The following is a 13,132-nucleotide window of genomic DNA, read 5'->3' on the forward strand; positions in this document are numbered from 1 at the left end:
TATTATGCAGCCTGAATAAGGGTGGCTGTTATTGGGAACAGGCTCCTGTTCTGCATGGCTCATTGTTTGGTGCAGTATGGTAGTTAGTTCCTATTATGCTGATCACTGCATTGCATTATTTTTCCATTCATATGCTCCCTAAGTGCTTTCCTTGGGTTGTCTTGTTTTGGCCTGCAATAAGAGGTGGGCTTACTGTGATATAGATACTTTCCGTTCTTATCCATTGGAGGATTGAAGTATTGAAAAACCTGTCCATTTGGACCCAGGTGGTGGCCGGGGGGGGGGGGGGGTTAAGAGGAGGGGAGTGCTTCTTGTCACTTATAAGTGATTTCCCCAGCTAATTCTTCAGCTGAAGGCTGTGAAGCTGCACTGTGGGGACACCAGGAAAAATGCTTTTGTTCACTGTCTAAAACCACTCTGTAGTTGTCTACAGATCAGCCATCCATAACCAGAGTTTGAATGACAAGTAATATTCTGTAAGCATTCTAATTCTACTGACATCAGAGTTAGAACCATTTTTTTCTGCCACAAATTGAGCTCTGCAATTTCAATTTCATGCAATGGGTCTAATGCATTCTGAGTCCTTTGAAAATTTAGAAGTGATCATTAATACATAGTCTGAAAAAAATAATTCCAGATCCATCTGATGTATATAATACATAAACAGGACTTTTATTAACCCTCAGTAACACTAACACCTATTCAAGGCCAATTTTCCTGTCTGTCTAAAAGTGTTAAAACTAGAAATTCAGACTGCTCTTTGTTCTACAAAGCATTTATTTCAAAGTGCATTTCCTTCCTACTCCCTCTGACAACCCTCCCACATTGTTATTTTCACCTTTTTAAAACATCTGAGAATGGACTTCAACATTGAAAATGAGACTCTTGCATACTTTCAAAGCGTTTTTGCCTCTAAACACCATTAGAGGAACATTTCCACAAGGCATGAGGACATAGAGGGCTACATGCATCAAAGATATTTTGAAAGAACATAGAAGAGTTGTCTGCTGACAACTCATTTTATCATTCACTTGTTGTGAGCAGGACATTCATTAGAGAGCTTTGCTGACTCTGACATCTGTTAAGCCTTTTGTGGTGCAAAGTCTGCAGTAAACATATAATTTGTACCATCAAAAATGACAGCAGTAAACAAATTATTCATACCACTCACTTTGGTGGGGGGCATGGGCAAGATGCCCTTAATGGCCCCCCTACCTGAGCAGGTTCATCTTCTTGCTTCCTTCCCCACTGCCTATTCACTTGCCTTCCCCTTCTGGGCCCAATTTGTATAACGGCCTGGAGGGAGAGAACAAAGCAAATGAAGGATGCCGTTCTGTCTTCTCATGCTAGCTACAGGTTGCATGTTTGTAAAGGGAAGGTGAATGAGCACTGACAATGAAGAGGAGGAGGAGGAGGAGGAGAGCCAAGAGGTTACCAGGATTGGTAGTCGGGCCTCCTGCAACGGTGATGTCCTGTGATGCGTACCTCTGACACTATAAAAAGTGGAGAGAGGTGAGCGTCCAAAGTAGGTACACCAAGAAGAGAAAAAAGTTTTCAGGATGCAAGAATACATTTATTGACAAAAAGCCCAACGCATTTTGGCCTGTCCCTGTTTTGAGACCTTCTTCAGGGGGCTGTAACATTAATAATAATAAAAACTACAAACGGGTCAACACATAATACTGAAAGACTTTTACAAACTAAATTAGTAAATCACATTGCCACAAGGGCCTATGTATATATAATATTGTTTCAAAGCCATTTAAAAAATACTGTAATGCTACAAAATAACACATACATTTTTAGTTACTAGAGAAAAGTCTGCAGAGTTTTCACAGCAAAAAGATTGTCTCCTTTATTATGTTACTTGCTACTGGAAAGGATATTTCCTAAATTCTAACTTATAATCTTGACCCATTTTTTCTCATTTTCTTTCCTTGGCGCTTTCAGGTGTTTCTGTGTTAGTGTAACTGAGTCAAGGTCTCCTAATCGGACTGTGCTACTGTAGCTAGGGAGTGTCTATAAATCACTTCTATGACTTACGATGATTTATAGCCATGCGTGTTTTATTTTGTTTTGCTTTCTACCAAAAATTCCATAGATGCATCTTAAACTCTTCAATTAGGAAGGAGATCAGAAAGAAATAGTGTTCAGCTCCATGAAAGCTGTAAGTGACATCTCATTTGATTAGTCTGTTGAATATATCAGTGATCTGTGATGGAAGATAGAGCGATTTAGATATCAGTAACTACGAATGTGGAAAAAAGGTCAGAACTATGCTTGCTTGCTTTATCAGTGCTTTTTATTTATGATTCTAGAATGTAAACTTTATACAAAATGGATGACCTTGTCTACAAAATAAATGATCCATAGAGCATAGACAACATAAAATCAATAGGGTTACTTGGCTGCCTGACTAGTGTGCCAAAATCAGACCAGCGGAAATTAACTCTTTGAACAAAAGGGCTAGTTCAGTTGATCCTTGGCCTCCTTAACTGGGGGCTGTGTGTCAGTAGAATAATGTGTGGGTAGACATATTTGGCCACATCAGGTTTTGCATTTTACCATTGCTTTTGAGTTGGTGTAGTTGGATCTAGTGTATTGTATCACATTTTAAAATAACGATTGGGCTGAAAAAAGGCAGGGATCTTATAAATGTCACAGTTCTTGTGAAGCCATCCTTGTCCCTAGTAGGCGAGTATAAGTAAGCAAAATTCATTTTCATAAAAACTAGCCAACATAGTTGTAAAATAATAATAATAATAATAATAATAATAATAATTCTAAATTGCACAACATTGGAGCTGTTTGATGTGTTAGAAATTTAATATGAACGTCTATGTAAGATACGTTTTGTGCTTGTCGCCATATAAAATTAATCTTACTTTGCAAACCTATGCACAGTTACTGGGGTGCACATTCACTGAATTTAATAGGGCTTACTTCAGAGTAAGCATGTATATGATTACATGGTCAGTCAATTCGTTAATTAAGAGAGCAATCCTACCGTTCAGAAAGCTGAGAGACAGAAACCTCTGAGATTAGTGGGTTCCCAGTATCCTATGTTCTGCTGGAAGAGTGGCAAGAGTGCTGGAGATGGATTTTGCATCTCCATTCTTCTTTCAGGAGATTTCCCACTAGATGGCCCTTTGACTGCAGTTGCACTGCTTGCAGTGAGATGGGAGGGGGGTGGATCCTGTGGACCTGCGGTGCCTCCCCATCTCACCCAATGACACACGCCCTTCTTCCTGATTTACATCATTAACTGTGGTCAGAGTTCTGACCTCAAGTGAGGAAGCTGCTGTTCAGTGCTTGGGAGAAGGTGGGGGTGGAGGGGGGATTCCCCCAACCCAAAGGCCATAGCTGCCCTGAAAATAGTACAGTTGTTGCACTGATCAATCTGAACATCAGCAAGAAACATGTTTGCAATATTATTGTGCTACATTAAAACAAAACAAAACATTGGAGGAAAAGAGTTTCTCAAACACCTAAAAATGGACCAGTTTTTCTATTCCCCACAAAAAACAAGTATTTATATTGTTTTCAAAACGGTAGTATTACAGACTTGCCAAATGAATTGTTTGCTCTCTGCAGCCTTTTTGTCAAGGTTAATTAATTTATTAATTTCTTTTTTTAAAAAAAATTGTGCCAAGTTTCTTCTGTGGGTGTTGGACTAATTGCCAGTCAGGGTGTCTGGATGACATTCCCTTCACAACCACAATACAAGTGCTAATTAATCTCACTGCTGTTCTCAGAGAAAGAAGCACAAAATGAATTATGCCAAATGCCAGAACAAGAAGGGGAGGGAGAGTCAGAAGGCAGTGGTGGGCAGTGGTTCCAAGAGTGATGCACATTACATTAAAAACAGATACATGCTAACTGTTGAGTAGTTACACTGACTGTCTCTAATGTGGAACACAGTCACACAGGGTTTGTTCTTTTCAGAGCCTTCATATTGTCATCTACCAACTCTTATTTGCAAACACTAAAACATGAATCTTCTTTATGGCAGAGAAAAGCAATGTGAACTGGTTGGAGAAATTGCTCTTCTTGGGGAGACTGTCTTAAGGCAATAAATAAATTCATTGAATTGCAAGCCATACAATTCATTTTTTATTCTTTCCATATTTGCAGGACAGAAAATCCTTCACCACAGAAGTGATGTCTTAGAAACTGTAGTCCTGATTAACCCTTCAGATGAAGCAGTCAGCACTGAGGTAAAGTCATAAAAAATGTATAATACATTGCACACATTGTACACAGTGGCTGTACAATAATTTCACTTCAAAGGAGCTGAGACAGTGATATCTATAGTTTACTGAGGCTGTAGCTAGACCTAGGGTTTATCCCAGGATCATCCTGGGTTCGTCCCTGCCTGAGCACTGGATGCCCTGTGTGGCACTTAGATGAACAGGTTTGACCCCAGGACAGTCCTGGGATAAACCTTAGGTCTAGCTATGGCCTAATTGTCCTAAATTTTTAATGGCCACTAAGGTCTTTTTTTTTAACCTGAAAAACAAATATAACAAAGGCCACAGCTAGACCTAAGGTTTATCCTGGGATCATCCCGGGTTCGCCCCTGCCTGAGCACTGGATCCCCCGTGTGTCACCTAGGCGAACAGGTTTGACACCTGGACGATCCAGGGATAAACCTTAGGTCTAGCTATGGCCAAACTGTAAGTGAGTGTTCCTTTGTTTCCCATTCCCTGTCCATTCCTAGGTGGCAATCTGCATCTCACTTTTTAATTTATAAAGAGAAAGTAGGTGATCTGAACATGAAAGCCCTTCTAGATCAAAAGGCACTACCCAGAGGCCAACCAGAAGCCTATGGAAAGCCCACAAGCAGTACATATAGGGAGCAGTCCTTTTCACTCATGTTCCCCATCAATTGATATTCAGATGCATTCTCTCTCTGGCCCTGGAGGTAGAATATAGCCATTATGACTAGTAGACATTGATAGCATTATCTTCTGTGAATTTGAATAACCCCCCTTTAAAGCTATCTGTTGGTAGCCATCACCATTGTACAAACAGAATGCTGGACATGATAGGCCTTTGGTGTGATCCAGCACAGTTTTTATGTTACATATTTTTCTTAGAAGATAATCAACTTTATATCTGAGTTCTTTCAGAAGTCTTTGGTACCATCCAGACCAAGTAATTTGTCAATTTGTAATTTGTCAGTAAGGCTTCTCTTGTTACCACTGTTTTCCTCAGTTTTTTAGACTTTGAAAAGTCAATTCAGGCATCTGCCCTACATCTTCCAAGATACAAATAATTCATTGATCTTCTCTGCAATTTCCTTATACTTGTTTAGCACACTTTTAATTCAATGATTTTTAAAGGATTAGGTCTCGCTTTAGTCCAATTGGAATCACTGAAACACGTTAGTCATGACTAACATTAATTTTGATGGGACTAGACTATGAATAACTTAGTCTGGTCCCCTCCACACCTATTTATTGCAGGTATTAATGCTTTTAGCAATAAAGTCTTCAGCTGTTGTTTTGTATCTCCTATTGTCTGCATCCATTTCATTTTCCAAAGTTTGTGTTCCTTTTTGTTCTCATTTGGCAAGATTTCTGTCTTCTGAAATAAAACGTTTTGCTTATAATAGCAACATGCATAGACATCTGACTTGATAAATAGATACAATTCTCAGAGTTTAGCTGTATGCTTCTACCCCAATTCTTTATATCTGCATGACTTCTACAACCATCAATAAATAAAGAAGGTTCAGGAATATAATGCAGCAATCCTATATCAATGTTAAATACAGCAACAAGGTAGAGTGGGGTTTTTTGCTGGAAAAGCTAATGGCTTTGTATAAAAAGCTGGCAACTATCCCAGAGCTTTGCCACCAAACACAGGAAACAATAAAACAAGAGAATTCCGTTTTTAATGGATTTGATGCAATTAAATGAGATTTAAGTGACATTCATCAGACAGTTGAATGCCGTCCTCAGTGTTTTCTGAAAAAGACATACAATAAATGGACTTGACCCATTAAGAATAATGTTACATTTTTATATCCCAACACAATTAGTGTCAAACCAGCATGGGATTTGCTTCTGATTATGTGGTTTACTGCTGTTCCAAGCTTTTCAGTGAATATCCTTGAACTCACTATAAAAGGTGAGTCCTTGAATTCAGAGCAGTACTGCTTTTTCATGGCATGAGATGGAATTCTTTAAGAGCAATTAATCATTTGACTGTTGATGCATTTAAAAACAGTAGCTTGTTGAGAAACTGTTTTGAGAGAATTCAGTTGATTCAGCCAACAGTGATAATTCACCTATGACAAAGTGAGGCCTTAGCTAGACCAGCGGTTATCCCGGGCTGATACCCGGGATCGCCCCTGGGCATCCAGATGACGCCAGGGGATCCCGGGATCAGAGACGGATCATCCCTTCCTGGCCCCGGGATAATGCCCTACTCTTTGGGCCCGGTTTTTCCTGTGGTCTTGGGCTGAGCCTGAGACCGCGAGCGTGTGGCCCATTTCTGCAGCTTTTCCCGGCTCCATAGCTTACTTGCGCAGAGCCAGGAACCCCGCACAGGGCACAGTGGGGAAATCAATTTTTTTTTTAAAAAAAACCCTGTTACAGTTCCGCTCCTGCACAACCAGCCCTTTAAGAATTTTTTTTTAAAAAAAATGGCGGGCGCGATGCCTCTCTTCTTGAGCTCGTCGCGCCTTGTGTGTAAACGTGGGCAAGATCTCGCATTATTCACAATGCAAGGTCTCCCCTCCTCTCCCCCGGATTTTCAGGTAGGTCTAGCAAAGGCCTGACTCTCCTGTTGGATGCACTTGAATAACAGTGGCGAAGAATAGAAAATAGTAAAAGTAGCAAGAGCAGCAACTGAGAAAGCATTTTTTTTTAATAGTCAATGTTCATTTTTAATCTCAAGAAACCCACTCTGCTGCCAAAGATTCTGCTTTGAACATCCATGAAAATTCTAGATAATATACTGTATATATGGAAGTTTATTTTGGCAGCTGGTTTGAAGATGCTATCACTCTCATCACTAGCCACATTTCAACATCTCTATGGCTCTCAGATTCAATTCCTGAACTGTGTTGCTGTAAAAGTTGCATGAATAGGAAAGTGGAGTAAGACAGCTCTCCTGCCATTGCAGCACTGTGATGTGGAAAACTGCCTCTGTTAAAAAAAATACTTTTATAGGAAGAAGTCTGGAATGACCTATAAACCCTAAACATCACACAGAATTTGTATAATATCGAGGTTTTTTTTACAGAATGCTATGATGCATGTTTCTTCAGAAGTTAGTCCCAAAATGCTTTGAGATTTATTCCCTATTAAACATGTTTAGGATTGCAGAACACAGACAGCAAAGCTTTTTTAAAGCTTCCCTGTTTATCTTAGGTTTAAAATACTAGGTGTAACTCCAGTACTAAGGAACGTAATGCATATTGGGATCATGACCAAATGCGCAGATTTGATCATATGCTTTTCTTAGTCACAGCACCTCATCTGTGGAATTTTCTCCCCAGGGAAGCTTGCCTAGTGCCCAGTGCTGACTTTTTTGTGTTCCCAAGACTTTTAAATGTAATCTCACTTGGTTTTATTGGGTGTGTTTGTTTTTCTGCAGTTTTATCCTGATTGGTTTAATGCTATTGTCTTAACTACTTCTACTGATTTGGTTATAGTTTATTTTGTGTTTGGTATAAAGATTTTTATTTGAGTGGAAGCTGACCTGAGAATTAAGCTGATTGGGTAGGGTATGCATTTTCTTTATAGATAAATTACCTCCCTTTCTTTGCTTATACAAATTTTTTACAACCCCTCCCTCTTGAGTGTTCCAGTGTTTTGAGATAAATAAAATGCAAATTAAATCATATATAACTTCCTTGCATCAATGACAATCTGATTCTTGTAGAAGTTACCTGTACTGAAAAAAATCAGGGGTAGGAAATGTTTCAAAGCATTGTTTTTACTTTTTACCACAGGTGCGTTTAATGATCACAGATGCTGCAAGACACAAGCTCCTGGTACTGACTGGGCAGAACTTTGAAAACACAGGCGAGCTCATTCTTCAGTCTGGCTCTTTCTCATTTCAGAATTTTATTGAGATCTTCACAGACCAAGAGGTTTGTCTTTAATCTGTTTGCTACTCTCACCTAATTTGACAAAGCTCCATGTTTTCATCAACATTAGTTATTTGTATATTTATAAACTCAATAATAAGATTTTGGGAACAAAATAACAAAGATAATAAAATCATATTATAAAATTAAGTCCAGAATAAAAATATATTTTTCCAGATGAAAATACTTTTGCTTAATTGTAAATTATGTGCCAGCAAGACAGGTTAAGGGTAGAAAGGGAAGTAGATTATCAAGCCTCTCTGCCACCTGCTGCACATCAGAAAGCAATGGCATTGATGAAATGGCCTCTTCACAAGACTTTAATACACAAGTAAGAAAATGTAGGAAGATACATTCGTTCATAGTAAGCAGTGACTATACTTGTATGATTAAAGATTAAAACAAAACTTTGAATTGTGATTGAAAGCCACCTGCTAACTAATGCAGCTTTTAAAGAATAGGTATGTTATATGTTAAGACCAAGGGCAAGATGGATGGATGATATTCTGGAGGTGACAGACTTGACCTTGGGGGAGCTAGAGGTGGCGACAGCCGACAGAAAGCTCTGGCGTGGGCTGGTCCATGAAGTCACGAAGAGTCGGAAGCAACTGAACGAATAAACAAAACAAAAAAAATGTTATCCCTAGGGCCAGCATCTGTCAGGATCCTGGCTGCTTAGGAGAGTGGGGATGTGAAGTAATGGTACCCATTGCATTCTAACAAAATACCCTAAAAAGGACCTGAGAGTCTGAAAAATGTTGGAGGTTTATTATATTAAGCATCCTTTTTGATATCCCTTTGCCCTTGGCTTTTTGGGCAGTTCCTGTATTCTCAACCAGATATATTATGGTGACCATATGAAAAGGAGGACAGGGCTCCTGTATCTTTAATAGTTGCATAGAAAAGGGAATTTCAGCAGGTGTCATTTGTATATATGGAGAACCTGGTAAAATTCCCTCTTCATCACAACAGTTAAAGGTGCAGGAGCTACACTAGAGTGACCAGATTTAAAAGAGGGCAGGGCACCTGCAGCTTTAACTGGTGTGATGAAGAGGAAATTTCACTAGCTTCTCCATATATACAAATGACACCTGCAGAAATTCCCTTTTCAATACAATTGTTAAAGATAGAGGAGCTCTGTCCTCCTTTTCATATGGTCACCCTAAGATATATACTTAATCCTTGCGTATAATCAGTGTGTCTAAATAGTAATGTTTGGTGTAAATGGTATAATTTACATTTAAAATGATACTATTTAGCAATTGTTAACAAATTATTCTTGCCTGATAGTAGCAAATACAGAGCAGCAAAAAGTTAAGGAAAACCAGGATACATTAAGATTGGTGCAGGTCCTTGGGTTGCACTACTTTAGTGGTTTTCCTATATCATGGTTATATTGCAGCCCTTTATGACCCTGTTCACACAACATGCTAAACCATAGTAGTTAAACATTTTCAGATAAACATTATGGTTTAGCATGTTGTGTGAACCATGACTTAGCATGTTATATGAACCATTCCTAACCACGGTGGCTACATAACCACAGTTTAAACACACTCGCTAACCATTAGTGTGTTGTCTGAACAGGCCCTGTATTACAAATATCATTCAAACCAGACCCAAGGACCCACAAAGAGTTTTTCTCTACAGCCAGGAGGGATATAAATACTTTTAAAATGAAAGCATCTTTTACTAATATGGTGATGGCCTGGGCTTCAGCCCATTGTACATCACTGCTAATCTTCTACAAACAACATTATGTATTTATTTGCTATTGGCACAATACCTTGTCATGTTTTCTACATGGCATTTAAATCACCAGCATTTTCAGAGTGGCAAAATGGATATCAATTAGCTACAAAGAATGATTGCGCCGTGAAATAATAGCCATGCTTATATATTTTTCTTCTCTCTAGATGTTATGTTGTCTTGCAATTAATGCATAGTGTCTGCAAATTCCTGTAAGACAAAAAAAAAAAAAAAAAAACCAACTATGGTAAACAGACTATCAAGCTGAATTATGTATTTTATAGCTCAGATGGATAGCCATAGAGGGATTCCAATTAAAGTTTAACAGACCTAAGCCCCATTTAAATCAGTAGGGTGGGCAAATGCTTGTGCCACTCGACTGACTACCATATAGCAGAAGATGGCGGTTTTCTGGTTTGGTTGCAGGAGATATAACTTTGTAACTATTATGAAGGCGTATTGCAAAGTTAGTTTTCCAAAGAACAGTCATGTCATGTTTCACTATTGCTAGTGGTTCCCAGAGTGTTTATAACTAATCAGTGAACTTAAGGATTGTCTCCTCTCCCACCTTTCTGCAAACTTTAAATGTGCATCTAGACTAGCCTTTTTTCATGCAGTCTGTATTGTGGGCAATCTGCTGTCACTTAACTAGAATTCTACTCCCCCTCCCCTGCTCCCCAATGTATCTTACAAGGTACAAGATTTTCGGTCATTGGTTTGACCACAGTGTGTCTTTTTTCAACAAGGCAAGTTGTTCCTCCATTTTTCGAGCATTCTTAACTTAACCTGCCAATTTCATGTATCAAATGTAAAGCATCCATAGCTATTCCACAATCTTAGAGCCAGGCTACTTTATGATTCTGTCTCAAGGTGTTCACCCAAGGGATGTCAGAGAAATCTGCAATGGAATCAGATGAATTCAGTTTTCTATGAATCCAACCTGAGAATTCTATAGCAGACAGTTGACCACGTTAAACAGATTCTGTGGACTTAAGAACTTTAAAAAAAACTTTACAAAATTTTATGCTACTTTAGTCGTAGAAAAATGCTAAAATGAAAAAACAAAACAAAAACAGCAAAAAATGTGCATTTATCCCTTGGGTTAAAGGGAGAACATGCACATTTTGGTGGGATTTGCACATTTTCACAAGTGCAATTTTGCACAAATGCATATTTGCACACATTTAGGAAAATGCAAAAAATCTGATTCTGTCAATGAGCAGACAATGGAACAAAAGGCACCTGATGATCCATGAAACACAGACAGAAAGGATTTTACAAAATCCGTACATCTCTAGTGTACCCACCCTTTTTTCAGCTTATGAGATTACCTGAACCTTTATTGGAGTTTAGATTTATATTAGTGATCAGATGCTCAAGGTTTTGCATGGTCCACATTTGAAAGTGAACTCACCTGATCTGCACCACCTGGACTAATGTGCAGCTTAGAATGCAGTTGTCCTTCTGATTCTACTCTTCTCCAAATTCTGTGATGTGGTTTTTGGTTAAAAAACAAACACTGGATCTACCAAAATGGATAGAAAAATATGAATTCCACAATATATATAAATGTTTATTTTAGGTCAGGGGGGAATCCATGTAGATTTCTTTTTAGATCTCTCCAAACCCCAAAAATTAATGTGGAAATGGGATGGAACAGACTTATGAATGAACAAAAGCAAAGCAGACCCAAAAGAGTCTGATCCCTGTTTTAGATGGATCTGAGCATGTGTAATGTATTATTAACAGTGACCCTGTTCAGACGACATGCTAAGCCATGGTGAATAAGCATTTTGAACTAAACATTATGGCTTAGAATGTCGTGTGAACCATTCCTAACCATGGTGGCTACATAACCACAGTTTAAACATGCTCACTGACCATTTGCTGCAAAAGGGTTCTTGGCGTGTTGTTCTTGGCCCAGTGTGTTGCTGGGAGAAAGCCCCTCTTGGGATTGCAATTCTAGAAAGAAGAAGCATGTGGGAGCCATGTTTGTTCTGAGAACCTGAGGGACAATACTGAAATAAAATGAAATTTTATTACAGGTTGTCTAGAGGTACTGTAATTCTTGCACAACAAAAGATGGTGGCTGTCTGTTCTGTTATGCCTTTTGGGTTATGCAGCCTTCTCAAGAGAAAGGCAGCAGTATCACCAGAATTATTTGACAGCTGACACATCCAGTTATTTCATAACAAGCTTTTTTAAATGTATGTAAGCTCTGATAAACGTATCTATTTGATAATCTTTCTGAGAATTAGGTATCTTGACCTGACATTTTTCTCATATCTTGGAGTGTTTACACTTCTTGTCCTCTTATTTCTTTTTAATAATAGTGCTTTGGTTTATCAACTAAAGCTCTGCTTGACATTTAGATAGGATCTATTTATATTCCTGTAAGATGGGTTTTCTACTCCATTTTGGTGACATATGAACAGAATGCAGCTGTTCAGTCAGCTTTATTTTTATTTTTTACTATCTTATATTATGCACACACACACATGCACACTCATATTGGATGGATTATTTCTCAGGAGCAAAACATCTGCAGTTGTGTTCTGTGGCTTTGTTAAATGTTACTTTTAAAACAAATAATGAAAATATCATATATTGAAGTGCGTAAGAAACAAGTAAACATGTTCTATGTTTAATAAAGAAGAAGTGCTTGGATCTCTAAAACAAATGAATACATTTTATATTTATTTGTTTACAGTCCTTTTCCATTTTTCTGGCTAATTCAGTTTGTAGATCAAGTTTCTCAGTCTAATCAATTAGCAGTCTAATCTAAACGATTTCTTTAGTGCAGGGAAAGGAAGGCTTTAGGCAAAGAGGATCCCTTTCTTTCTTTCTTTCTTTCTTTCTTTCCTTTTTTATTCACAAACATGATGATTCATCAACTTGAGCTGGATGCAAAAGGTGACTAGCGTTTCCACTCATTTCGGAGCTTGCCCCTAGAAGCGCTTCATCGCAGCTGCCAGCAGTAGGGGCTGCACATGCACTGCGGCCAGCAGGGCTTTGCCCCATGCAGAAGGCCCCTGTGGGATCCTTTCCAAGATAAGGGGGCTTACAAACCACAAAACAGTATACCTAGACATTACTGATAACATGGGGTCTAAATCTCACATGCAGGTGTCTAACCATTCATTCATGTCTAGAATCACATTACACAGCATACTCATGTCCCCTGTGTACCAACTTGTCTGCCACATATCTGAAGAGAAATATTTGATGCATGGGAGGATATCTGGGAAAGTGTTTGTTCAAGGAATAGATATAGTTTAA

General features: G+C 38.6%; 1 protein-coding gene across 1 annotated transcript in view; it reads left to right on the forward strand.

Moving 5' to 3' along the window:
- MAP1B (microtubule associated protein 1B) overlaps positions 1-13,132 on the forward strand; it is a 79,231-nt gene that overhangs the window by 50,814 nt on the left and 15,285 nt on the right. The window contains exons 3-4 of the mRNA XM_063127916.1: positions 4,135-4,217; positions 7,967-8,107. Of these exons, the coding sequence (XP_062983986.1) occupies positions 4,135-4,217; positions 7,967-8,107 (224 nt within the window). The remainder of the gene's footprint in view (positions 1-4,134; positions 4,218-7,966; positions 8,108-13,132) is intronic.

The sequence above is a fragment of the Elgaria multicarinata genome, chromosome 6 (genome assembly GCF_023053635.1).
Source record: "Elgaria multicarinata webbii isolate HBS135686 ecotype San Diego chromosome 6, rElgMul1.1.pri, whole genome shotgun sequence".
Taxonomy (NCBI): domain Eukaryota; kingdom Metazoa; phylum Chordata; class Lepidosauria; order Squamata; family Anguidae; genus Elgaria; species Elgaria multicarinata.